General features: G+C 43.7%; 1 protein-coding gene and 1 pseudogene across 1 annotated transcript in view; both read right to left on the reverse strand.

Moving 5' to 3' along the window:
* The window catches only part of WWC2 (WW and C2 domain containing 2), a 165,711-nt gene that overhangs the window by 31,751 nt on the left and 108,774 nt on the right, over positions 1-25,186 (reverse strand). Inside the window, exons 10-15 of the mRNA XM_077302315.1 lie at positions 23,862-23,951; positions 20,906-21,522; positions 13,140-13,263; positions 9,901-9,981; positions 9,732-9,818; positions 3,869-4,061 (exon numbers count right to left, since the gene is read on the reverse strand). Of these exons, the coding sequence (XP_077158430.1) occupies positions 3,869-4,061; positions 9,732-9,818; positions 9,901-9,981; positions 13,140-13,263; positions 20,906-21,522; positions 23,862-23,951 (1,192 nt within the window). The remainder of the gene's footprint in view (positions 1-3,868; positions 4,062-9,731; positions 9,819-9,900; positions 9,982-13,139; positions 13,264-20,905; positions 21,523-23,861; positions 23,952-25,186) is intronic.
* Positions 14,116-14,240, reverse strand: LOC143820080 (U5 spliceosomal RNA; annotated as a pseudogene).

A 25,186-nucleotide genomic window follows, 5' to 3' on the forward strand; every position in this document is an offset into this window, starting at 1 on the left:
CTTGCTTCAGGGATGTCTTGTGTGTCCTCAAGGACAACAGGATCAGGTTCATCCACAGGGAAGGGGATGTTATGTCCCTTGTCCTCGCATATGTTGTGCAAAATGACACACGCGATGATCAGCGGAGTCACATTGTCTATATGCACGTGTAGTCGGGACATCAGGCAACGGAACCGGGACTTCAAACGTCCAAAGGCACGCTCCACTACATTCCTTGCCCGGGAGTGAGTGAGGTTGTAGTGGCTATGCACGTCTGTCCTTGGCCGCTTGTAGGGAGTCATGAGCCAGCGTCGTATTGGGTAGGCTCCGTCCCCGAGCACCAACGGCGGCACACGCACGCCCTCAATGGTGGCGGTGGGGTTTCCTGGAACAAAGACCCCTTCGTCCATGGCTTTCCTGAGGTTGGATTCCCTGAAAACAAGGGCATCATGCCTCCTGCCACTCCACCCCACCTCGGCATCGATAAACCGGCCGGAGAAGTCCACTGTTCCTTGCAGGAGAACAGAGCAAAAGTCCTTCCTGTTCCCGTACTCTTTTATGCTTCCCCCGGGGGCACGGATAGGGATGTGGCTTCCATCGACGGCCGCAAAACAATGCGGGAATCCAAGCCTGGCAAACCCGTCCATACTCTGGAATAAGGGAAAGAAAAGAATATAAGCCATTGCATGTCAGCGTGGGGTGTATCGCGTCTTCGTTGCTGACCTGTCAAACAAGAAAAAAAATTTAAAGGGCAAAGGGGATAGAATGACACTCACCGCTCCAAGCCGGTCTCCGAGGCACACGACTTTGCTGAACAATTCCGCCTCCATGGCGAGGCAGAACTCCTTAAGGATATCGCCAACCGTAGTGACTCCGAGTCCGAATTGCTGGGCTACTGTCCGGAAGTACTGAGGGGTGGCCAAGTACCACAATGCGGCAGCCACCCTTTTTTCAACTGGAACGGGGCGCCGCATGCCAGTGACTTGCCTCTCCATGCGTCCACGTAGAGCCTCCACGAGTTCAAAAAATGTCCCCCTCGACATCCTGAAGTTGGCAATCCAGTGGTCATCATCCCAGCGAGTCCACACAAAATTCTCCCACCAGTCAGAGGATCGTTCGTCCACCCAGAACTGTCTGGGGAACCGGACCTCTGCCAGAGCTTGCCAGCGTTTCTTGGCCGCCATGGTTACCCTTACAGAACGTCTTCTGCTGCTGGTCAGCGTTCCGGGCACCCGTTCTCGGTACTCCGCGATAGCAGACGTCCGACGCGACAAGGCGGTATTCATGCGCTGGAGCACCGCGAGCATGTGAGCCAGCAATTGAAAAATAAGCCTCTCCATTGCAACGTTGACCTGTGCTGCGGGCAGTAGGCTACGCAAACAAAAGAGTGAGGCCGACCGCGTGTCTGCCCAGGTGCATATAAGCAGGTAACCTGTGGGCGTGTACTGTGGGCGGGGATTAACCAATCAAACATGTCAATGCATCTGGTTCCTAGAAAACAATAGAAAACACGTTCCAAGGGCGCCAATGATCGGACGATAACGCGTTGCTACGGGGTTTCCTGGGTTTTTTAAAAAAAAAGGGAACCCCGACAAGTTCGGCTTTAGGGTCGAGGTCAAAGGTGTGCCTGCAGGTTGATTGACGGGCACGGGAGGCCAGAAGCGCTAAAAAGGGACCTCCTTTGTAGCGATAAGACGGAGAACCGGAAGCCTGTGGGTTACGAAAGTGGCGAGAAGTGAAAGTGCCAAATTCCGCAAAAACCGCAGCTGTGCGTTACGGGCACGGCTAGTTACATTTCGCTACTTGAAGTAGCGCTTTCACAAACGGCAACCAAATAGCAACTTTGAGCTCTGTGCGAAATGGCCCTGGGAGTCCCCTCAGCACTACCCAAGGAAAGAGTGTCCAGGCTGGAGGAAAGGGAAGAACTAGCTGGGAGGGGTCTCAGATGCCTTGGCAGAGTAGGGCAGGTGCAAGAGTTGTGGCTCAAGAGTAGCACATCTGCTTTGCCAGGGGGGTATCCATAGCCTCCCAAGGGGACAGGGGTATATGGGGGTGGCATGCAGACTTCAGGCTGCACCCTCTCCCCTCTTGCCACAACTTCCAACAGTGGCAAAGGAGATTCATATTTTATAGGGGGCACCCCCCTTGATAACCAAAAGTATTCAAGTGCAGTTGCATCTAACCTCACTCCCTTTTGACTGGGGAAAACTACCCCCCCACACACACACTGAAGGTACTGACACAGCTCACCTTCCCCACAGGTGCTGCAAGACTGCTGGGAACAGGAGGCGGATCTTGGGAACCCCACCCTGCCTGGACAGGTGTCAGTAGAGCCTGAAGGCACCCTCTGCTTCTGTCTCATCAGCTTCTTGCTGGCTAAGATCCTATCCCCGAGCAGTTTTCTAGAGCCTGTTATATATTTTTCACCCAACGGGCATTATGGTGCAGCCCTGGAAAAACTGGTTATTGGACAGCATCTTGACTGTCAGAGCCATAGTGAGGGCACTTGAAATCGTTAGTGGAGAGAGAAGTACCTTTAGATGTTATGTATGACCATTTCTTCAATGTTTTCCAACTTCTAAAAGAATCATGAGGGGGGGAATAATTCTGTTCTTTGAACAGCAGTTTTTAAAACACACAGCCCTCTTTACTAAATTGTGTTTCCTGTATTCTTAGTAAAATCTGCACCAGTTCTTTTTCACTTTAGGCATCCCATAAACCAGATTATCATTTTACATCATTTTTCCATGCAAAAGGGCTAAAAAGAGTATTCCAGCCCTTTTCAACCGTTTGACCACAGAGGAATCCCTGAAATATTTTTCAGGTTTCAAGGAACCATGGAAGTGCTGGCATGCCCCTTAATATAAGTGGGCGTGGAAGTAAGATACAGGAGCCAGCCAATCAATCAATCATTTACCATTTCCATTGTGGAGAAAGAGACTAGGCCTGTATAGCAACAGGGGAAGTGGGGTCTAGTGATCTCAGTAGCCATCCCTGGAACCCTGGTTGGGAATTCCTGGATTATTTAGTGATATTTTAGGAATAAGAATACAAGGCATTTAATTTGTATCACAAGTGCAGCCCATGCTACAAACCTATGAATTTCAGATTTCATTAAAGTTCCTAGTTGTCAAGGGTGTAAAGAAATGCAGGGGGAATGCATGAACAGTTGCTAGAAGGTCAGAACCATGGAAGCAAGCACAAGTAAGAGCCAGGTTGGTGTAGTGGTTAAGAGCTGTGGCCTCTGATCTGGAGAATCAGGTTTGATTCCCCCCCCCTCCTCCACATGAAGCCAGCTGGGTGACCTTGGGTCAGTCACAGTTCTCAGAGCTCTCTCAGCCTCACCTACCTCACAGGATGTCTGTGGTGGGGAAAGGAAGGGAAAGGTGTTTGTAAGCTGCTTTGAGACCACTTTGGGTAGTTTAAAAGTGGGATACAAAAAAACAGCTCTTCTCAGCTTTTCATGAACTGAGAATTTCTTGTTTTTTAACTTCTAGGCTGATAGGTGAGGAATTGTGGGACTCAACCAACAACCTCCAGTAGCATAGTAGTTTACCATACATTATACAAAGCATACTTTACCCTGCATCTACAACCATTCAAAAGGTATGCAAATTATACTTATTAAATAAATCCGTCTAAAACATACATACATATTAGCTACAGTCTTCAGTCTTCAGGGCCTTGATGCACTTTCACTGAACCCTTCAATGGGGAACCAAATGTTTACCCATATAATGTTGGGATCAAAAGAGTTTTCATTCATTCCTCCAATATCAGATGAGAATAATCAGTTCTGGAGGTTGCTAATGCATGCCTCAGAAGTGTTCTATCCATCAATGGGAGAAAAAAAGGACATCAAAGGAAGCCAATAATAAAGAATACTTACCAGACATTCTTCCCGACAAGTCTTACTGACAGAGCAGATATCCACTCTCAAAGTCTTCTGATGCAAAGTTGCTTGGGAAATGGCAACTCTGAAAACCTCACTAAACAAAAGAGTTTCAGCAGCAGGATGGACTTTTGTGCGAAACAGACAGCTGATGTCAGCTGAAGAAGGGAGGACGGCAACTCTAAAATACCTGTGAGGTGAAAGAGAAAGCCAAACAGGCATAATGGAGTTTCTCAGCATGTTGCATTATCCCACGAGACACAATTAAAATAGGGGCTACTTGATAGGATATCAGAACAATTCTCATGTTCAGCTGCGGTGGTCTTTGGGATGAATACATTGCACTGGCCAAGGGGAAAGATGTGTCACTAAATCTGGCCACTGGAGAAAATAGTTTAAGAAAAACAAACCCTGAACATTGGTCATGGCAACAAAAAACAGTATTGCATTTCCTTGTTACTTGTTCATCCAGTTGTCTCTCTGCAGGCACACATGAGTACTGTGCATGTATGCAGACTAGGCACTGAAAGATTTCTAGTTAGCTTAATAACAGAGCAGGAGGAGTCCCTCCAATTGGTGCAGTTGGGACTGTTTTACCGCCTAAAGGTCATGTGCTCTGGGAAGAGGCCTCTCTCACTTAGTTCTCCTTGGATGTCACTATGAATCAATAAATACAGAGTTAAGTAGTACATAGTGGGGCAGGAGGGAGGGATGTATGTCTGCACAGAGACAACTATATGAATAACAGTTAAAGGTAAGCGCAACACTGTTTTCATTGTCCTCATAATACCATATGGGAAACTAACAAAATGGCTATCTGGTGGTGAAGTGAGCAACTTATTGGAAAATCAAATGCAGAACTGCTGTCCCCATAGATGTCTCCCTTCTTTTGTTAATGTCCATACAATAGTGTTTCACAAAGGTGTTTGCAGACAATCAGGGTCGAGACTGCACTTTGCTTTTTATCCTCTCCCAGTCTGAATAAATCCCTCCCCTCTGCACTGTATTTGATTTCCATTTTCATTTTGGGCGCTTTAAATTTTCCTTCTGCAACATCCATGATTGATCAGCGGTAACCATACCTTTCTCCCGCAATATCCAAGAGCAGATACACGTCTCTATATTTGAAAAAACAGCTTTGAAAGCCCGCAGTATAAGTGGAGATCTTTTGTGTTTTGCTGCATTAACTTCCTGCCCCATGCCTCCAACACTGACGTAGCAAATCAGTCTTTCCTGATTGGCCAGACCATCAGTTCATAGACTTCCTGTTTCCTGGTTGCAAGACTTTCCTCCTTAAACTTATTTTTGCCCCTGCTTTGACCTCTGTTTTAAATTGACAGCACTCCAGAAGCCCACACTTCTCTCAGCAAAGATTTGTCTTATTCTCTGTGAGGCTGCTGCCACCTCCCCCTCTCCACCCCATTCAAGAAAAGAGAGAAAGAAGCAGCCTCATGCTGCATTTGGCTCCTCCCCCAGCTTGATCTGGCTCAGAGTCAAAAGTCAAGAAATAAACTCTCCTTTAAGCAGTTTCGTGACCACCCACCCTGTGAGGCTGAGGGAGCCCTGATATCACTGCTCGGTCAGAACAGTTTTATCAGTGCTGTGGCGAGCCCAAGGTCACCCAGCTGGCTGCATGTGGGGGAGTGCAGAATCGAACCCAGCATGCCAGATTAGAAGTCCGCACTCCTAACCACTACAACAAACTGGCTCTCCAATTGCATTGATCTGAATGATTAATAGATCTGGAGCCTAACTGGCCAAATATGTACCTTAATCCATGTAATAGGGCCTAGAATCTGGAACCTAATCTTTCTTGGTCACAAAGGAGTGATTAGGATGCAGTGGGAGTTGTCTTTGACTAACTTGGCCACTATTCTCCCCATCAGAGGGATTAGAAGGGAAGGTGTAAAATAAGGTTTGTTTTCAAATTAATCGGAAGGTGTCCTTAGGGAGAGAAAAAGGGGGCTTTCAAGTTGAGCCCCCAAAGAGCAATAATGGGGGATATGTAATGTATGGATTCCCACAATCTCCTGAGTACGTTTTCCGTGATGTTTTCTAACCCAGAAATGTGAGTGGCTTGAAGGGATGTCAGGTTCATAATGACCCATCTCCAGTGGAAGTGGCCTCCTGGCATAAAGGGAGGGAAGCTGCACCCCCCTTGCTTGTTGACATAAAACACTGTCAGTTTGGATCTGGACCTGTGGAACTTTGAAAGTTCTGTTTTAATGTTTTAATGATATATTGGGGGATTGATTTTAGTGGTTTTCAAATGTTGTTTTATAGTGTATGTTTTAAATTGTTAGCCATCTTAGTGCTCTTGTAAGGACAAGAAAGGCAAGATACAAATTGTGTAAGTAAATACATAAACAAATTTAAAATGCTGCAGAGAGATTTCCCAGACAATAGAATTTGTTATATGAATGGAAATAAGGCATACTAAAAAGTTAGAAGAGCTTCCTTGCGGAAGACAGAGACATTAAAGTTTTACAAATAAAAGAGATTAAAACACCATTAAAAAGACAACGAGAACTGCAAACATGATACTAAGCCAGGAAAAGAAAAGAAAGAAGTGACTTGTCTCTAAAAACAAAGGCAGGAGTTGAAAGATAAATATCCTACAATTTACTAATTGTCTATGGCTAACTCTCCCATGCAAAATGTCATTTTTTTCTCACATAGCAATCATGTCAACTATTCCCAAGTGCAGGATCTCTTGGAAAAACATCAATATGAATATATACAAGCAGTAGGCACAATGTGTTTCTTTTTCCAGCTGCCCTGACCAGAAGACTCTCTGATCCCCAATTTTCATCTACATCCCAGTCCATTTGATACTTATGTTCCTGCACTTGCACCCCCAAGACTCAAGACAAGATGACCAAAAATGTGGCCAAGCCTTCTCAGCCATGCCTTCCTCCAAAAGCTCTCCAAAACAAAATGCTGTTACAAGAGAGAATGTCTTAATTCTGAGTGACAGTTACTAAGTGAGATAACCTAAGATAGCACACTGGAAGGAAAGGAAGAGGTCAGCAAAGGAGTCCAATTAGTACATGGGTGGATATCAGGAGATAGGGTTTGTGAGGAGCAAGAGGTCCAGACTGTGGAGGGCTTTAAAGATAACAACCAGCACTTTGAATGGGACTTGGCAGCCGAATGTTGAACAGAGCAGCTGCTGAGAGTGCCGGTGTCTAAATGGCTGCTGGCAGATAAGAGTCCTGTTGCTGCATGGTGTTATAGCCAGGGTAGATACCTTTAATAAGAATGTATTTGTTCAGATTACAGCATAATGAGATGAAGAATCGGGGGGGGGGCATCTTGTGCTGTTATGCATAACATACTATTAGGCACCATAGTGTGTATGTGTATGCCATTTAGGCACTTAAAAAGGTGTAGGGGGGGTACAGGGGGATACAAGAGTAAACTGCCCATCTGTCCCAAAAATCCCGGGACACACCCGCTTCCCTGGTCTTCACCCCAGGTCCTGCCCGGGTCCTCAAATGTCCCACCAGCGGCCAGCTAACCAGCCAGAGCCGACGCCACGTAGGCGCGTGGGAGGCTCGAGGGAGAGGTGCACGAGAAGCGAGGTGAGGCCAGAGAGAGAGGGAGCGAGGCCAAGGCTGCCACTGCCACACCGCCACCTAAGACACCCTGCCACCGCACACACCATGCCGCTGTCACGGCAGCAGCAGCAGCACGCCCCGCCTTACAGCCAAAAAATTATTCACCTTATACAAGAGTGCCTCATCTCAGACAGTATTTTCGCTTTAAAATGGCGTTGTTGCCTACAGGTTGGACCTATGGATGCCATCATGTCTAATTTGGTCCTAAGACTCTTTAACAGAGTGTCCCCTGCCAATATGTGGATGAGGAAAATACCAACAAATAAAGATGTTGCAAAAATCTGCTACTTTTTCCCACAAAGATTTGCTCGTGATGTACTATTGCATCATGAGCAGACAGGAAGATGCCTTACAGTGAATCCAACTCTTGGTCCACCGAAGTCAGCAATGTCCCCTCCGGCTGGCAGCAACTCTCCATGGTCTCCGAGAGAGGTCTTTCACACTACCTACTCTCTGATCCCCTTAGCCGAAGATGCCAGGTATTGAACCTGGGACCTTCTGCAGGATTTACCACTGCCAACATATTACGATACGTTAAACAGTCCTTAAACAATATAAATAGTTCCACAAACTGAGCTACCTTGTCTGAAACAAATGCATCTAGTAAAACAGGCACTTCTTGTGTTTAAAAAAGTATTCTTCTGCAGATCAAATGAGAAAGTCAAACCGCGTTCCCTTTGAAATGCAAATATCTCACACACATACAATGAATGTTTAACACTGTCTCAAGGTAGCCTACGGATCTCAGTGACAACATAAAAGTATGCTCGGTTTAAGGTCAGCTCCTTCTGGAAAAGATTATCTGTTTGACTGTCATATTGATCCCCAAGGGGGAAAATCCTTTCCCCTCTACAGTATCTATCATGGCCTTTCCTAAAATCTCGGCACCTGTGTTCATTCTAGGAAAGGCCAATGAGTCTCAAAGCACCAGGGCGACGAAAGGGAAGAGCCTGCAATGCTGCTGGGATTGCTTGGTTCAACTTGGCGGATTTCCCTCACACCTTCCTGGCTGTCTGTGCTGCACACGGGCACACAAGGATGCCTGAAATCCCCCTGATGAAAAACCTCCTTCAGTAGCTGAGGAAGAAGCTTTACTGAGTATGCAGGGCAGGGGGGCTGTTTGGTGCTTGAGATAAAAGCGAGATGTGTGCTCTTCTACTGGAGGGAAGAAGCATAGAGCCTTCAAAGGAAGAAAAAGAAAAATGAATGGGGGGAAAATAAAAAGGGGTTAAAAGGCAGGGCTTTGCTGTGAAGGAGAGAGAAGAGTTTTGCATTTTTCTGTGCAAACATTCATCTGGGACAGGGATAAGGGCTCACCTTTTACTGAACAGAAAATTAAAGAATTTTTTTTTACAGGTATCGAACCTCTGCATGAGGAAGGATGAAAGGGATATTGTGCTTCTCATTGACAAGAGGGCATTCAACAGCAGGGCTGCCCCAGCATTCACTACTCTCCCATGCTGAGGAAAAAGAACTGCATCTTTTGCTCCCCCTGCCCAACCGGTGACCGTGACAGTCTCTCACAAGAAAGGCTCCTGGAGGAAGACGGGGGGTTGTGCTTGACAGCCAACAAGTACAGCGGCTGAGAGTGCGGAAAGAAGGCGATCTCTTGATCACCGAGGTGCCGTCTGAAAGGAATATGACTGTCAAGTGTGGCTGGGTGTTTGCAAAAAAAAGTGGATTTTCATCATAGAATCATAGAGTTGGAAGGGGCCATACAGGCCATCTAGTCCAACCCGCTGCTCAACGCAGGATCAGCCCTAAGCATCCTAAAGCATCCAAGAAAAGTGTGTATCCAGCCTTTGCTTGAAGACTGCCAGTGAGGGTGAGCTCACCACCTCCTTAGGCAGCCTATTCCACTGACTGAACTACTCTGACTGAAAAATTTTTTCCTGATATCTAGCCTGTATCGTTGTACTTGTAGTTTAAACCCATTACTGCGCGTCCTCTCCTCTGCAGCCAACAGAAACTGCACCCTGCCCTCCTCCAAGTGACAACCTTTCAAATACTTAAAGAGAGCTATCATGTCCCCTCTCAACCTCCTTTTCTCCAGGCTGAACATTCCCTCAAGTCCCTCAGCCTATCTTCATAGGGCTTGGTCCCTTGGCCCCAGATCATCCTCGTCGCTCTCCTCTGTACCCTTTCAATTTTATCTACGTCCTTCTTGAAGTGAGGCCTTCTTGTAGTGGAGGTTTCATCGTTAAACCTCCAGTCTGTTTTTCAGTCATTCCTGTACTTACACTTTTGAGCCAGGGAAGACAGAAAGGGCATGCAGGTTTTGTAACTGCACTACAATGACCACGAAACTTGAGCTGCTTGTATCATATCTGTTAAGAAAGCAAAAGGGAGCAGCGTCAGGGGTTTGTGATGCATTTGCATAAGCAGCTACTTCTACAAATGAGGATTTACCTGAGTCCGATCTGTACTTGAGCAGTTTCGAGGACTGTGGCGTCATCTTCGCAATACGCAACCTCTTCACTATCATTTGGTCTGGAGAACAGGGATAAAAGGGGGTTAAGAGAGGCAAATGGTTAAGAAGGACCAGTGTTTAAAACTCTGAAAACGAATATACTCTACTTATACTAAAATCAAATGTTGATTGGAGCATCAATCCAATCTGCAAAACTTCATTATGGATCTAGGAAAAAATGCTAAGGTTTCTCTCCATCATGGCCACTTGTTTGAAGATTCCCCCGAAAGAGTTCTTCTAGTTTATGATTGCCTGCAAAAGCAAAGGAAGTACAAACTCCTCCCGGGCCTAGACTCTCTCTATTTCTCCCCAACTTTGCAAGCAGATGATTTGCCCAGTTCTATTTCTTTATTGTTTATGTATGCGTGTGCCACCAAGAAGAAAAATAGTTGGTTTTTGTACCCCACTTTTCACTAGCTGAAGGAGTCTCAAAGTGGCTTACAATTGCAACAGATACCCTGTGAGGTATGTGGGGCTGAGAGAGCTCTGAGAGAACTGGTACTGGCCCAAGGTCACCCGCCTGTCTTCTTGTAGAGGAGCTGGGGAATCAAACCTGGTTCTCCGGATTAGAGTCTGCTGCAGTCAACCACTACATCACACTGGCTCCCAAGAAGATACTGACTCAAGCTAGGGGCTTCCAAAATGAATGAGAAAGAGAAGTGGTTTGCCATTGCCTTCTTCTGCAGGGTGGTCTTTGGTGGTCTCCTACCCAAGTATTGACCCTGCTTAGCTTCCAAGACCAGACTAGATCAGATTATACTGTACTTTTCGCTTGATATTTACTAGGTTATTTACTCTGATTATTATACATAGATTTTTGGGAGACTAGTTCTTAATCACATATCAAAAATTCTTCTGTCCTTGAAGTTTCTATATGACTATGTGAACTGACATCTGCATTACTGGAGACAAGACATAATACTGGGAAATTGTCAGCCTCTTTTCCCTTTTGCTGAAACTATTTCACACCAGGTCTGTTCTAGTGAGATCAAGATGGTGTACATAATGTTAAGCCCCCTCTCTATTTTGGGCATTATTCTCCCTAGGTGGCATGCTCACTGTATATGCTCCTCAGAAATGCCCATCACATTCTTCCAGCTCCCAGAAACCAGCATCTGCGTAATGGAGAAGGAAGCTCATTGCGTGAGAAAGTTCAAAACACACCCACCTTTGCCTCCAAAACTGTTTAACTATCAATTGGGATTTCCTCCCAACGACTGGGAATAAATGCCAGCTGCTCATCAAAGTGACCCCCCCCTCCAACATCAGGTGATGTGCTGTAAGCTCTGCCAGTTCCTTTAAAATCCTATAACACAGTAACTCCTACACATATTTTCCCCTGGAGCACACAAAGAACACCGCATGTCAGTTTTGTGTCCATGGTGGGAAGGTATGTGTTTGGATGAATGGACTCACATAAGGGGAATGTGAGGGGAGAGTTTTAGCTAGCAGTATTTTAGGGCTTTGTTTTCTTTCTGTGTTGCTTTTCTCACCCAGGCTCTTTTCTACCTCAGTTCTCTTTGTAACAACCTTCACATTCTTTCCCTTTTTTGTTATACTAATAAAGTTCTTTCCCAAATCTTTGACACCCCTCTCTTCACACCTGGTAGACATATTTGCATAAGCCAAGTACCCTAGTTTGGTAACTCAGGATTTCAGAAGTGGAAGAAAGGGTTGGCAGAGGTTTCCATATCTGCTCTCAGTCTGGAAATCGGAAAGTCAGTTGGCAAGAAGGGCTACCAGATTCTTCCCACCTGCATCTGTCTTACAGGAGCAAGAAGAAAATGAGCTTTCTCTTCCCTCTCTATTGAGGCTGAGTACATCAGCCTTTCTCAACGAGGGTGTTGTGAAACCTTGGGGTTTCTTTCTTGATGGTCCTGGGTTTCCTGAATGGGTGAGAGTTAATTTTTAAAATATTTTTAAAATTTGTTAAACGTTTATCATATGATATGGCCATATATGGCAATGTAAACCGCTACCTCCTCCCAAAGTGGGCCTGGAGGAGGTGAGAAGGGGAGGGGTCTCAGACGGACGTATCCACAGCTATACTTCCCAACCACATTCTGCACAATCACACCACTTCTGGGGGTTCTCAAAGCCTGAAGAATGTTCCAGGGGTTTCTCAATGGCAAAAAGGTTGAGAAAGGCTAGAGTACATGGTACCCTCTTCATTATAAACTCACATTTTTTTAAAAATGGTGCAACACCTACTTGTTTATCAATATTTTGAAATCTATTGAATTTTTACATTATTCTGCTTCCCACTGTCTGAACAACTATGATTTTCTAAAAATTAACTGAAGGCTGAGCAGCAGATGCAGCATCTCAGACTCTAAATTGGTTTCTACCAAGTTGGCATCTGTGTTGTGCCAGTTACACATTCTCTGGTTTGCTGCTTCTTAGCTGTGCAATTTTCCTAATTCTTCCTATTCTCTGTACTCAGCCTCACTTGTCCTCACTGCCATCTAATGTAATTGGCTGCGGTGACCCCACTGATGTTGTTTCACTTCAGAGTGTCATTTTATGACATTGATGATGTCATTTCAGAGGCGGCAGCATCATGTCATCAACAAAAATCCCAGGGGTTGCTATAGTGACCTGTGATTAATCAACAGTGTGGGCCAGTGAGACTCAGAACCGCAAAGGCAAGGGAAAAAGAGGAATAACAACATCCACCCACAGCAAATGTGTCCACAAGTGTCAAAATGTCAAACAAACAAATCTGTGAACACATTAATTCTGAAACATATCTAATTTAAATGTACACTGATGTTCAAATTGCTGTAGATCTTTGGGAACAACAGCACTAGATGCTGGAAGCTTGTTTCGAGGCCAGCCTTTCTCAACTTTTTAATATTCAGAAACTCCTGAAACATTATTCTGGCTTCAAGAAACCTCAGAAATGTCATGATTGTGCAAAATAGGGGTCCCTCCCCTTTCTACCCCCTCGAGGCCCATCGCTGGCCAATTTGAGAAGGGGAGGCAGGTCAACATGACCCATATATAGTCATATCACCTGATAAATGTTTAATGAATTCTAAAAATATATTAAAATTAATTAACTCCCACCCATTTAGGAGACCCCTCCAGGGCTGTCAAGAACTCCCAGAGTTTCACAAAACCCGGGTTGAGAAAGCCTCTTCTAGCCAGACAAAACTGCTTTCCTCCCCAAACCTACGGTTTTACAGAAGCTTCGTATACACCACTGTCTCCAGCCACGGACTCATCGGACACTGCAGCTGATACACATCCTGTCTTCTCTTTGAGCAGGTGACTTATGGTTCTTCTTGGTAAGTCAACATCTAAGGGCAAGAGAACAAAAAGGATTTTTAGAGTACATTGATGTAATGCATATTCCAAGCTCTGAAGTCACAGTAAAGCTGAAAAGGATACCAGGTATCATGGGGCATATTTTATTTTATTTTTACGCCCTGCCTTTCACCAAACAACTTTTAGAACATACAAAATATAATAAAACTCTAAAGCTTTAGAACAGGGGTAGTCAAACTGCAGCCCTCCAGATGTCCATGGACTACAATTCCCATGAGCCCCTGCCAGCAAATGCTGGCAGGGGCTCATGGGAATTGTAGTCCATGGACATCTGGAGGGCCACAGTTTGACTACCCCTGCTTTAGAATAACAAGATGCATTATTGCAACAGTTTTGAGCCTTTCAGACACAGGAAATTTTAATTCCAAACGAATAGTCTGGAGGGACTGTGGAAAGCCATGCATATTGAAATTGTTATGTGGGACTGTGGAAAGCCATGCATATTGAAATTCTTCTTCACAACTATTAAGGGTACAGGAGATATTTCCTCCCTTGCAACAAGTTAATCTCTGATTTTTTCCTACTTAAACTCATACACTTACCCTAAACAAACAAACAAACAAAAAGCAATGGTGTTCTACAAGTGCAACACATCTTGGGCTGCAGCGCAATGTAGACTCCAACGAGAGATGTAACTTAGTAGGTTATAATACTGGAATTTAAAAGTTCTAAATGCCTTAGTTTTCCACAAGCAAAACTGCAAATATACTCTATACTAAAGAGAAAACCACAATCTGATGCATCCTATACTGCTTAGCCCATGTACCTTAATCTTTGCTATCTGAAAAGCAAGAAAAATAAGAGGTAAATAGAAAATGCAAGCTTTGTGTTAAATAACACAAATATATTATTTGGTTAGAAGTAAAAGTCAAAGGGTCAAGGATCCTCTCCACTTAAATCTTTAGGAAAAGGCAAAAGATTTATGCGATCTGAAAAGAAACCAGAGTATAAGTCAAAGGTTGAACAATATCTGCACAGTTACCTTTGTGGCTATTGGTTGGAGAGAAATGAGTTCTCAAAGAAACTTTCAGGGTTTTCCTTTGAGGTTCTGGGTTTTTCCACATCACTTTTAAAAATCAGTTCTGGCCCCATACTACTTTCATTCGTCCGAGTTTCCATACACATTTTTGTATCTGTAAGACTACGTTTACCCCATTGCTTTTTCCTTGTAATGTTCATCAGTTTTCTTTCTCCCACACACTTCCATCCTACTGTTTGATGATTGTACTATTGTGCTCAAACCACCCCCTCTCCCTGAGAAGACAAGTGATTTTTCTTTTCTTCTTAAACAGCATTAAAACAGAGATATGTTGCTGGAGCATTGTAACTCTAGGCTTAGCAGGTTCTCTGGATTCCCAGTTTTCATTGCGAAAGAAATAAAAAATCTCTACCGTGTTCCCTTGTGGAGAGATGCCTTTTACCTTAAACCTCTGCAAGGGAAATGACTAGAAGCTTACTTTTTAAAAATGAAAGCTGGGAATCCAGAGAACCTGCTAAGCCTATTGTTACAACATTCCAGTGATACATTGCTCATTTAGTGCCATTTTAAAAAGTGGGAGTGCTATGATGCCATCAAGGACTTGTTGATGATGACAGTTCTCCTTTAAAAATCTTCATTTTGTTGAATCTTCATTTTATTTTTCTTTATTGAAGGCACTCGAGGAGCAAAATAAACTGACTTCACAACGGTGAAAATGCATGTGGAGGGCAACATAGAAGAACTGTGCCCAATGCTTTTGAACTGAAAATATGAATATATGTATACATCCTGATACTATTTAAGAGTTACTGCATTGCAAACAAACTTACAAATGTTGTATTGAATGAACCAGTCAAACCAAAGTCCTTATTTTGCTTGGCCAACACGGCAATCAAACCCCATGGCTACCATTTACGGAAAAAATTAGATAGAAATTCTTTCTGCTGAAATCCCAGCAAGTAATAAATACTAATTATGCTTTAGCTGTAGCAGGTCTGCTTCATGGCCACTACCAACAAGGGATTCTTCAGGGCCAACCATTACTTCATTTAAATCTTCAACTCATATTCATGCTAGTGCCCTGCAGAGAGCACGAAACAGTCACTATAAGCAGCATTCTGTAATGTAATAAGTTGCAGGCCTGGGGAGTCCTTTCATCTGCCAAGGAGCCAAGTGTATTGGTATGCATTACGCCCCCTCCTGAGTCATGACTTTACATCTTGTTAAGATGTTTAAATTTTAAGGCTCCAGATTAGAGGATTGATTGCTGCATTTCTCCTTTCATTTGTAGCAGTGGGGATGCTTTTTCCTTGATGATGAAGTGCTTTTTCTTCCACTACTTTGAGAGGGGTGAAGGTGATGACATGATTTATTGATTACCCCCAGGAATAACTGCAGCAGTCTGAAATCGACTTTGACAATGACAGAGACTGTCTGCAGAAGAACTTCACGGTTATTCTAACTCTGTGGCTACAAAAGATATTCTGAGCAGGAAGATCTCTCTGAGAGAATGTTTATGCAGGGACAATGTACCCTCCCTGTCCACAACCAAAGGCAGTTTCACAGGGGGGGGGATGCATAACTTTTCCTCTGAAATTTATGGGATAAAAAGTGCTAAACTTAGAAATGGGCACACAACAGGCTTTTGCGTGAATGTATCAGTGCTTTGAGTGATATTGGCAGAACAGATAGTATACTTTTATCTAGTTTGCATTTTGAATGGATAATATTTGGGATGTGTTGGTCAGACAACAGGGGAGGGCAGTATATAAATGTAACTATGTATGTATGTATGTATGTATGTATGTATGTATGTATGTATGTATGTATGTATGTATGTATGTACTGGGAAATGCATATGATAATGGATTTTTCTGGAATATGTAGGAAGAGAGACTAGGGCTATTAGAACTATAATCATGTTCTGGCTTCATAATACAGTTGCCAGAACCTCCCAGTGGAGGCAGGGATCCCACACTGCCAGGACTCCCAGCTGCCAATCAGCTGGCCAGAGCAGTGACTTACCAGAAGAAAGAGGAAGGCCCAGGCCACAATGCCAGCATTGCACTGGAACTGATGTCATCACCACTGCAACATCTGGGTGATGCTTTGTTATCTGGGCAAAAACTCTATGGTAGAAGCCATTTTACCATAGAGATTTTGCCCAAATGTCAAAGTGTTGCAGCGATGTCACAGGTTGATGACATACCTTCCTGTATTTATTTTATTTATTTTAAAATGTATACACCGCCATTCCCCAACAGGTCTCGTGGTGGTTCACATAATAAAACATTAAAAATACAGTAAAATCACATAATTTCCCAATTTACAGTAAAATAAGCAGCGATGGCATTCTATATTCACTAACCCTCCTTGTTCAACCAGAGGCCATACTGTCAATTCCAATGAGAGGGAAGCTGGACTGAGGGACCCTAGGGATCCAAGATTGAATGATGCTGGTATTCTCCTAGTAAGACCCTTTGTATTTTGTACTGGTCGCCAACCGAAATAAATGTTATCTGATCTGGTAAGACCCCTCCCCTGCTAGTTGCCAGGAACGACCTGGCAACCATACCTCATGAAGGCCCATTCATGTTACATATGATTTTTGTAACATTGACAGGCACTGCCTTTGTTTCAAAGATTCCAAAAGTTGAGTGACTTGCAGGGCTCAGAGAGTCATCTCAATTTGCCACACTTAGTCGGCAGGATGGAAGCACCTTTAAGACCAACAAAGATTTATTCAGGGTATGAGCTTTCAAGTGCAAGCACTCTTCGTCAGACTATGATCTCCTTACATGACAGGGAATATATAGCAAAAATCAATTCTGTTACATCAGTTGTCTGTGTCACAGCCAAATACAGCCAATGATAATCCTTTAGCAAAACAGCCAATCAATCCTCTGAATTCAGTGGATGGAAGCTAGTTACCCTGCACAACCATTCTTATACAGTGCTGTACTTTAAGAAGATTTTTGGATGGCTCTAACATTGGAAGAGCACTAGAGAGGGTTTAGACTTGCCAATAAAAATGTCACACTGCTCACAGCAGATAAAATGCAGATTCTTCCCTTTCTACCCTTGAAAGCTAAATGTGAAGAAAAGCCTTTCTTGAAAGTATCTTCTGTTGGCCATCTGCGGTTCTTACACATTTGTTGAGGTAGAGAATGTACTATTTCCTAAGGCCAACCAAATGTGTTGAGATATAAGTCTGTGTCATTCACATTACTAATAGATTTTTCTTCCTTTACTCAGGCAACTGAGCAGATGGTAGACAGTCAGCCTTGGGAGCCCAGCTCGGACAACGACAGGTGGTTATTGATATTGCATGTCATCAATCCACTTGGACTGCCACCACTAATTCTTTGCTACAAGAAGGCCCATGCTGTAAAAAAAATCTGTCTGTTGCCACAGGAATCCCAATATTTGAACAAATCATAGAATCATAGAGTTGGAAGGAACAATCAGGGTCATCTAGTCCAACCCCCTACACAATGCAGGACCTCACAACTACCTGCCCCCCCCCACTCACAATCTGCCTAAGTTCATAAAATCAGCATTTCTGTCAGATGACTATCTAGCCTCTGATTAAAAACTTCCAAAGAAGGAGAACTCACCACCTCCCGAGGAGCCTGTTCCACTGAGGAACCACTCTAACTGTCAGGAACTTCTTCTGGATGTTTAGCCGGAAATTCTTTTGAATTAATTTAAGCCCATTGGCTCTGATTTGACCCTCTGAGGCAACAGAAAACCACTTTGCTCCATTTTCTATATGACAGCCCATCAAATATCTGAAGATGGTTATCATATCACCTCTTAGTTGTCTTCTCTCCAGGCTAAACAGACCAAGCTCCCTCAACCTTTCCTCATACGTCTTGGTCTCCAAACCCCTCACCATCTTTGTAGCCCTCCTCTGGACACGCTCCAGTTTCTCTACATCTTTCTTCAGTTGTGGTGCCCAAAGCTCAACATAGTACTCCAACTGAGGTCTAATCAGAGCAAAGTGGTAACATCACCTCAGTTGATCTGGACACTATATTTCTTTTAATACAGCCCAGAATCCCATATGGCTTTTTAGCTACTGAGTCACACAGCTGACTCATGTTCAGTGTATGGTCTACTAAGACCCCTCGATCCTTTTCACACGTACTATTGCCAAGACAAGTCTCACCCATCCTATAACAATGCATTTGATTTTTCCTACTTAAATGCAAAACTTTTTTCACTATTAAAATTAATTGTATTGTAATTTAGCCCAGTTTTCCAACCTGTCAAAATTATCCTGTATCCTGATTCTGTCTACTCGTGTGTTTGCTACCCCTCCCAGTTTACTATCATCTGAAAATGTAATAAGCAGATGGAAGTTCAATCCCAGCAGCCGGCTCAGGCCTTCCATCCTTCCGAGGTCGGTAAAATGAGTAGCCAGCTTGCTGGGGGGTAAATGGTAATGACTGGGGAAGGCACTGGCAAACCTTCTCGTATTGAGTCTGCCATGAAAATGCTAGAGGCCATCACCCCAAGGGTCAGACATAACTCGGTGCTTACACAGGGGATACCTTTACCTTTACCTTTACCTATTCCTTCATCCAAATCATTTATGAATATGTTGAATAACACAGGGCCCAAGAAAGATCCTTGGCACTCAATTTGTCACTCTTCACCAAGAAGATGATCAACCATTTACAAGCAACCTTTGGGTGCGATCTGTCAACCAGTTCTCAATCCACCTTATCGAACACCTTGCTGATATCAAGGTAAACTAAGCATTCCCATGATCTAGCCAGCTATAGACATCAAGCTGATGGGTTGGTAGTTACCAGGATCCTCCTTTTTCCCCTTCACTTTTTCTCCCAAGGCCATGTAGTCACGCTTCATATGCTCCATACTGCAGTGGGCACTATCATTTGTTCCCACATGAATGAGCAGGAAGGGATATGTGTCCTTGGGCTTTACAAGTCTTTCCACCCTTTCTGTGACATCCTTGATTCTTGTACCAGATAAACAGCATACCTCTCGAGACATCAAGTCTGGTCAACATACTTTGGCTTTTACTCCCCTCAATAGGGAATCCCCAATTGCCAGCATGCGTCTTCTAGTCCTAACACACTGGGGAGCAGAAGACAGTCCTATCATCCACAGGGGCCTGTTATCTTCTGAACTTTGAGGGAGTTAGGGAAATAGCCCTTGTTCCTGTAGTCCAGAATCAGGGGCCTGTGAAACATCTTCTGAGCTTTGGGAGCGTTGGGGGAATAGCACTTGTTCCTGTGGTCCAGAGTCAATATCTACAGGGAGATCCTGGAAACGATTTCTGAGTGTCAGAGGGGCAGAATATCTGGGTATTGACACCTCTGGGTAGTGTTCTTCCATCCGCTGTCCTTTTGCATTGGGTTCTCTTCCAGCTGGTGAGACCCCTTTCCCCCACCTCTCCCAATTGTCCTCCAAAAAGTGTTTCATGAGATTTTTTTCTAAGAACTCTTCACCCTTCTTTTTAGAACAAAGTGTGGTCAGGTGTTCTTCTAGCTTCTGTACCTTCTTCAGGAGCACTATTAGCTTGCACTTGGGGCATGTGTATTTAAAGTTACTCTGAGGTAAAAATACAAACATGCCACAGACAGTGCAAGTCACAGCCTCAGGTCCATCGCAGGCTAGGCTGCTTTGATCGACTGCGGGAAGAAACAGACCTCTTTGATCCACAAGCCAATAGTCCTTTAGCTTTTGTAGCTTGGCGCGCACTCAACAACACTCAAACAGCCCCCACTCTCCTGCAACCTATATACCCTCACACACTGTAAGAAAGAAAGCAGCACTCACCAGTAGCTCCTGAGCTAGCACTTTCTCCTTCTCCCTGCCCAGCTGCTTGTGCTCAATCAAAGCTCCTTAGTAATCCAAATAACTGAGTATCAGTGTCAGCAGTTTTTTACCTCAACTATCACAATGCTCTGTAACATTACAGAATCTGAAACTGGATGCCTACACCAGAAGGTGGCAGAGCAATTCAGAATGTCAGAAGGAGTGAGAGGCGTAGTGATTAAGAGCAGCAGCCTCTCATCTGAGAAGCTGGATTTGATTCCCTACTTCTCCACATGCAGCCAGCTGGGTGACCTTGGGATAGTCACAGAGCTGTTCTTACAGAACTGCCTTATCAGAGCTCTCTCAATCCCATCTACCTCACAGGTTGTCTGTTGTAGGGAAAGGAAGGAAAGGTGATTGTATGCCAGTTTGAGACTCCTTCAGGTAGTGAAAAGTGGGGTATAAAAATCAACTCTTCTTCTAAACAAGTACAAGTTTCTTAAAGAAGAACAAGAGAAAGCAATTTCATTGGATGATACACAAATTAGCACTTACTGCCCCCCCCCCCCGCCATTGCTCTTTATCCTTTGGGAGCAAAAATCTGAAAAGAACATTACCTTAAATATGTTGATATATATTTTTTTAATCCCTACTAGTTTTGTCTGCTGAGCCTGCGTGTGTGCGCCAACTGGTGTGCCAGCACCCGTGCCTCCCCTCCCTCCCTGCAGCATGGCGCTGGCTGCTTCGTGCATGAACGGCTGCTTTGGAGGCCAAAACACCCAACCCTAATGTACACCCACATATACATACATTAGATGCAGGTCTGCCGCTATAATATTTTTTACCTGCATTTCTTGAAGGTGATGTGATCTGTCTAACGTTTTCACTGAGGTCTTTATCATCTGTAAGAGACTGAGAAGATGTCCTGGTTTCGGGGTCCAACAGCATTTGGTTCTCACCGAGGCTAATGCCTGCAAAATCACTCGGCAAATCACAGTCCTCAAAGTCTGCTGTGAGGTGGTGCAATGGAGAGTCTTGAGGCGGCACCGAGAAAGTGCCTTCTAAAACCAAAGGTGATCCGGGAGGGGACAAGGAAGAAAGAGAGGATCTTGAAGACAAGGAGGTCACAGATTTTGGAGGTTCAGTTAATTTGGGGACATAGCTTGCTGCCGAAGAGCCAGAAGAATCACTGTAACCCATTCTCCCATGGGAGTTGACCACCTCGTTTTCATGTATGGTAGTGATGGGGCCTGATGGAATGTAACCACATTTCTCTTGCAATATGAAGTCCAGTTTATACTGATAGTCCAAGTCTGTGGTTTGATCACCTTGGTTATAATACAGGTCTGTAGAACTCAGGGAATTCAGTGATCCTCTGCTAGATGTATTCAGAGACCCACGGCTGGATGCCAGGGACCCCAGGCTGCTCCCAGAAGATACAGATAACGTACTGGCAGAGAGACTACAAGAAAAGAAGATGAAAAAACAAGCTGCAGGTCAGCTTGAACTACTGCACGCCTGATTATTATTAACAACTCAAAATAAAAGGCAAAATATTAAATGTAATCCAACCTTGACCATAAAGCAGACAAGCATAATAACACATTGTAAAAATATAATGTTTTGTAGTCTGGTCTTTCAGGTACAGCTTGGGGAGAATTTCTGTAGTCTCAGTTGTTAACTATAGGAACTCTGTGGAGGATTAAAGGATGTTTTGTGCTTTCCAACAATTGTAATTTTTTCTGCAACTGGTCTGCAATGAGAGTCCTCTCATCTTTCATTTTATTTGATGACTATTTGGGATGACTTGTACTTCCATTTCTTGCATTTGGTGTTCCTTTTGTTAGGGACAATACAGGCACTGCAAAAATGCCAGAACCCTTACTGAAGAAGAGGAAGAAGAAGGTCATTGTCAAAGTGAAAAAGAAAACTTAGCTGACCTTTTTTAAAAAATGCAATAAAACAGTGCCTTCTTTTTTGCTTATCATTCTGATTTGGATTAACTGCAATGCACAGTTACCTCGCGAAAACACTGTTGTGCACATGGAAGTTCCTTCCACAGACCCAACTTCAGACAGTATATCTGCTGCCGTGGAAGAGCGGAACTTTGTACCAAGTGACCATTCTGGTCAATTTGTTTAACAATCCAATTGACTGATGTACAGTGGAAGGGCTAGACCTGAGGACAGTAAGCGCCTCAGAGATTTTGGGAATATGGGATAGAAACCTTCGAGAGTAAAAGCTCTTGGCATTTGACAAAAGGACATTTGACTTTCAAAAGCTTATAACCTTAACATTTTGTTGGTTTCTAAGGTGTTCCTAGACTCCAAGCTATCTATTCTACAGCAGACCAACATGGCTACAAACCTGAAATAATCTACAGTGGATTTATCCCCATTCCTGCTTCAGTGAAGCCTGGAGAGCCAGCTTGGGGTAATGGTTAAGAGTAGTGGTGTCTAATCTGGTGAGCCTGGTTTGATTCCCCCTCCTCCACATGCAGGCACCTGGGTGGCCTTAGGCTAGTCACAGTTCTCTTAGGGTTGTTCTCACAGAGCAGTTTTGCCAGAGCTTTCTCAGCCTCACCTACCTCATAGGGTGCCTGTTGTGGGGAGAGGAAAAGGAAGGCTGCTTTGAGATACCTTCAGGTAGTGAAAAGTGAAAACCAACTCTGGTTCTGCCAGGAGAAAGGGATGTCTGGATTGTTTCAGCAATTATTTTAGAGGAGTTGATCTCCTTCATTCCAACAGCTCTAAGTAAGGTTAAATGTGAGCACTTCATTTTCATTGGTGTGTGCATCAGACTACCTGACTCAAGGAAATTCATCTGGCCTATCCAATGCCAATGATAAAAAGGAATTAAAAATAGGGCATGTTCTGCTTCTCGCCTATACCTTGAAGTTTTGCTGTAACTAAAGGCACTGCAGCAACAGGACTACCCAAGGAGGGGAAAGGGTGGGGTCAGTGTTGCTTTAAGAGAAACTCCTACTGTTGGCCATCTCCAGGAAGGGAATGGGCATCTCCCAGAACTACAACTGACTGCCAGACAACAGAGATCCATTCCTCCAGAGAAAGAGGCTGCTTTGCAGGGTGGACTCTAGGGCAGTACACCTTGCTGAGGTTCTTCCTGTCCCCAGACTGTGAACTCTACCAGCTCCTCCTCCAGATCAGCAAGAATTTCCCAGTCTAGAGCTGGTGACCCTAAGCCAAGCTTTCTCAACTAGTGTTTTATGAAACCCTGGGGTTTCCTGAAGGTTCTAGAAGGGTTTCCCAAATGGATAAAAGTTAATTTTTAATATTTAAAAAAGTTCAGAAAGGCTGCCCTAAGCCCTGCCCGTGACTGTTGACATCTTGGCAAATGCACTGAAGGGCCGATGTCCTAGAGAAATGGGACTTTTGTCAATTTTGTGTCCCAAGTTTCCTGACAACATCACAGACAGGAAAAAACAGCTCAGGTTACTCACTACTCCCATCTTCTCATATGTATTATCTTTATTTGGCAGGTTTTGCTCCAATTGTTCTTGTTTCAATTGTTTTATTAAGCTTTGTAATGCCTATATTGATTAAATATGAGATTAAATGGCTTTAAATTAATGAATAATCAGTAAGTAACTCTGCACAGTAGAGACAAGGCTAACCTGATAAACATTCCAAACATTCCATAGCAGCCACACAACACTTTTTTGTGTGACAAATGTAAAACTGTTCACAACACCTCGTCCAGAATAAAATCATGATATTCAAAATTAGATAATGATCTTGCAAGACAAGCAGCACACAAACAGCGTAAGCAATCCAAACTCACCTCTTAAGCTGCAAATGCAAATAAGTAGTTAGTTTTGTGGTTTCTTCAAGTTTTTTAACTAAAGTCTTTCTTCTCTCTTCCAGTTTTAACCTAGAAAATATAAGCATCATTGTGATTGTATAAACATAGCTCTGACCAAGCAGTAAAAATCTATGTTGCAGATGGAATGCAACCTTAAAACCCTCTCTCATTGGTACACTGCATTTTAGCTGAGCTAATCCATCTGTAAAAGGCTAATTTTGCAAATGACTAGTCATAATTTAGATCATGGCCATGCAGAGAGGGGGATTTAACCTTTTTTTTTCTACTTCATTTTACTAATCAAAACCAAGTTCTGCTTTAAATGGAAAAACACAGGTTTTTAAACAATGCATCTTTTTTTCTTTAATTTATTAAGAACAGCACAGGAAGCCCAGATATGATTAGCAAATACTCCCCCCAAATCAGAAGTGGGGCCATGTACGCACAACACACCTTTATAGAAAAATATGTGACTTTTCCCATTTTGAGAAAGTTTGAGTCCAGTGGCCAATTAAGTTTTGTTCAAGATATAAGTTTTTGAGTGCATGCACACTTCATCAGATACAAAGTGTATATGCACACAAAAGCTTATACCTTGAATACAAACTGCAGTCAAGCTTTGTCCTGCTGCTTCAGGCCAAGACCTGAATCTATTTTTCTGTGTCAGTTAGTGCTTTGAAGTAGGAGCTCAAGGAAAATTATAATCTGGTGTAGTGCTCAAAGTGCTGGAGTAAAACTGGGAAGAACTAGATATAAATTTCCACTTGCCATGAAACTTCCTGGCTGACTCTGGGCCAGCCGTTCTTTCTGAGACTATACACCCACAAAAGACTGTTACAAGGATAAAATGGAAGACTGGAGAATCATATATGTTGCCATGAGCTCTTTGGAAGAAGGGCAGGATAAAAATGGAGTATTACTGAACAACTTCACCGTACCCAATCAAGAAACATTTGCATCAATATAGGACATTTTCCCAGGGCAAGGCAACTTGCATAGTCCACTGGGACATATGGGGTATAGAACATACAACCAATAAAGAAAGACAGCAAGGTCACGAATAGTTTTATATACTCCTCATACATCCTACTCTTCCTCAGATGCCACCACTTTCATTTTTAAAAGAAAACCTGTTCATAATTAACTCGATGACCCTGACAATGTCGATTCCGCCAAGGACTACAAAGGGGTTTTTGCTTTCATTGACTTGATTAAGATTCAAAGCTGCCATTGCAGGCAGCACCGCAGCCCAAGGAGCCAACAGCTGGACGAGTGGAGCCTCTGGTAAGCAACAGGTAAGATTA

The sequence above is a fragment of the Paroedura picta genome, chromosome 10, assembly GCF_049243985.1.
Source record: "Paroedura picta isolate Pp20150507F chromosome 10, Ppicta_v3.0, whole genome shotgun sequence".
NCBI lineage: Eukaryota > Metazoa > Chordata > Lepidosauria > Squamata > Gekkonidae > Paroedura > Paroedura picta.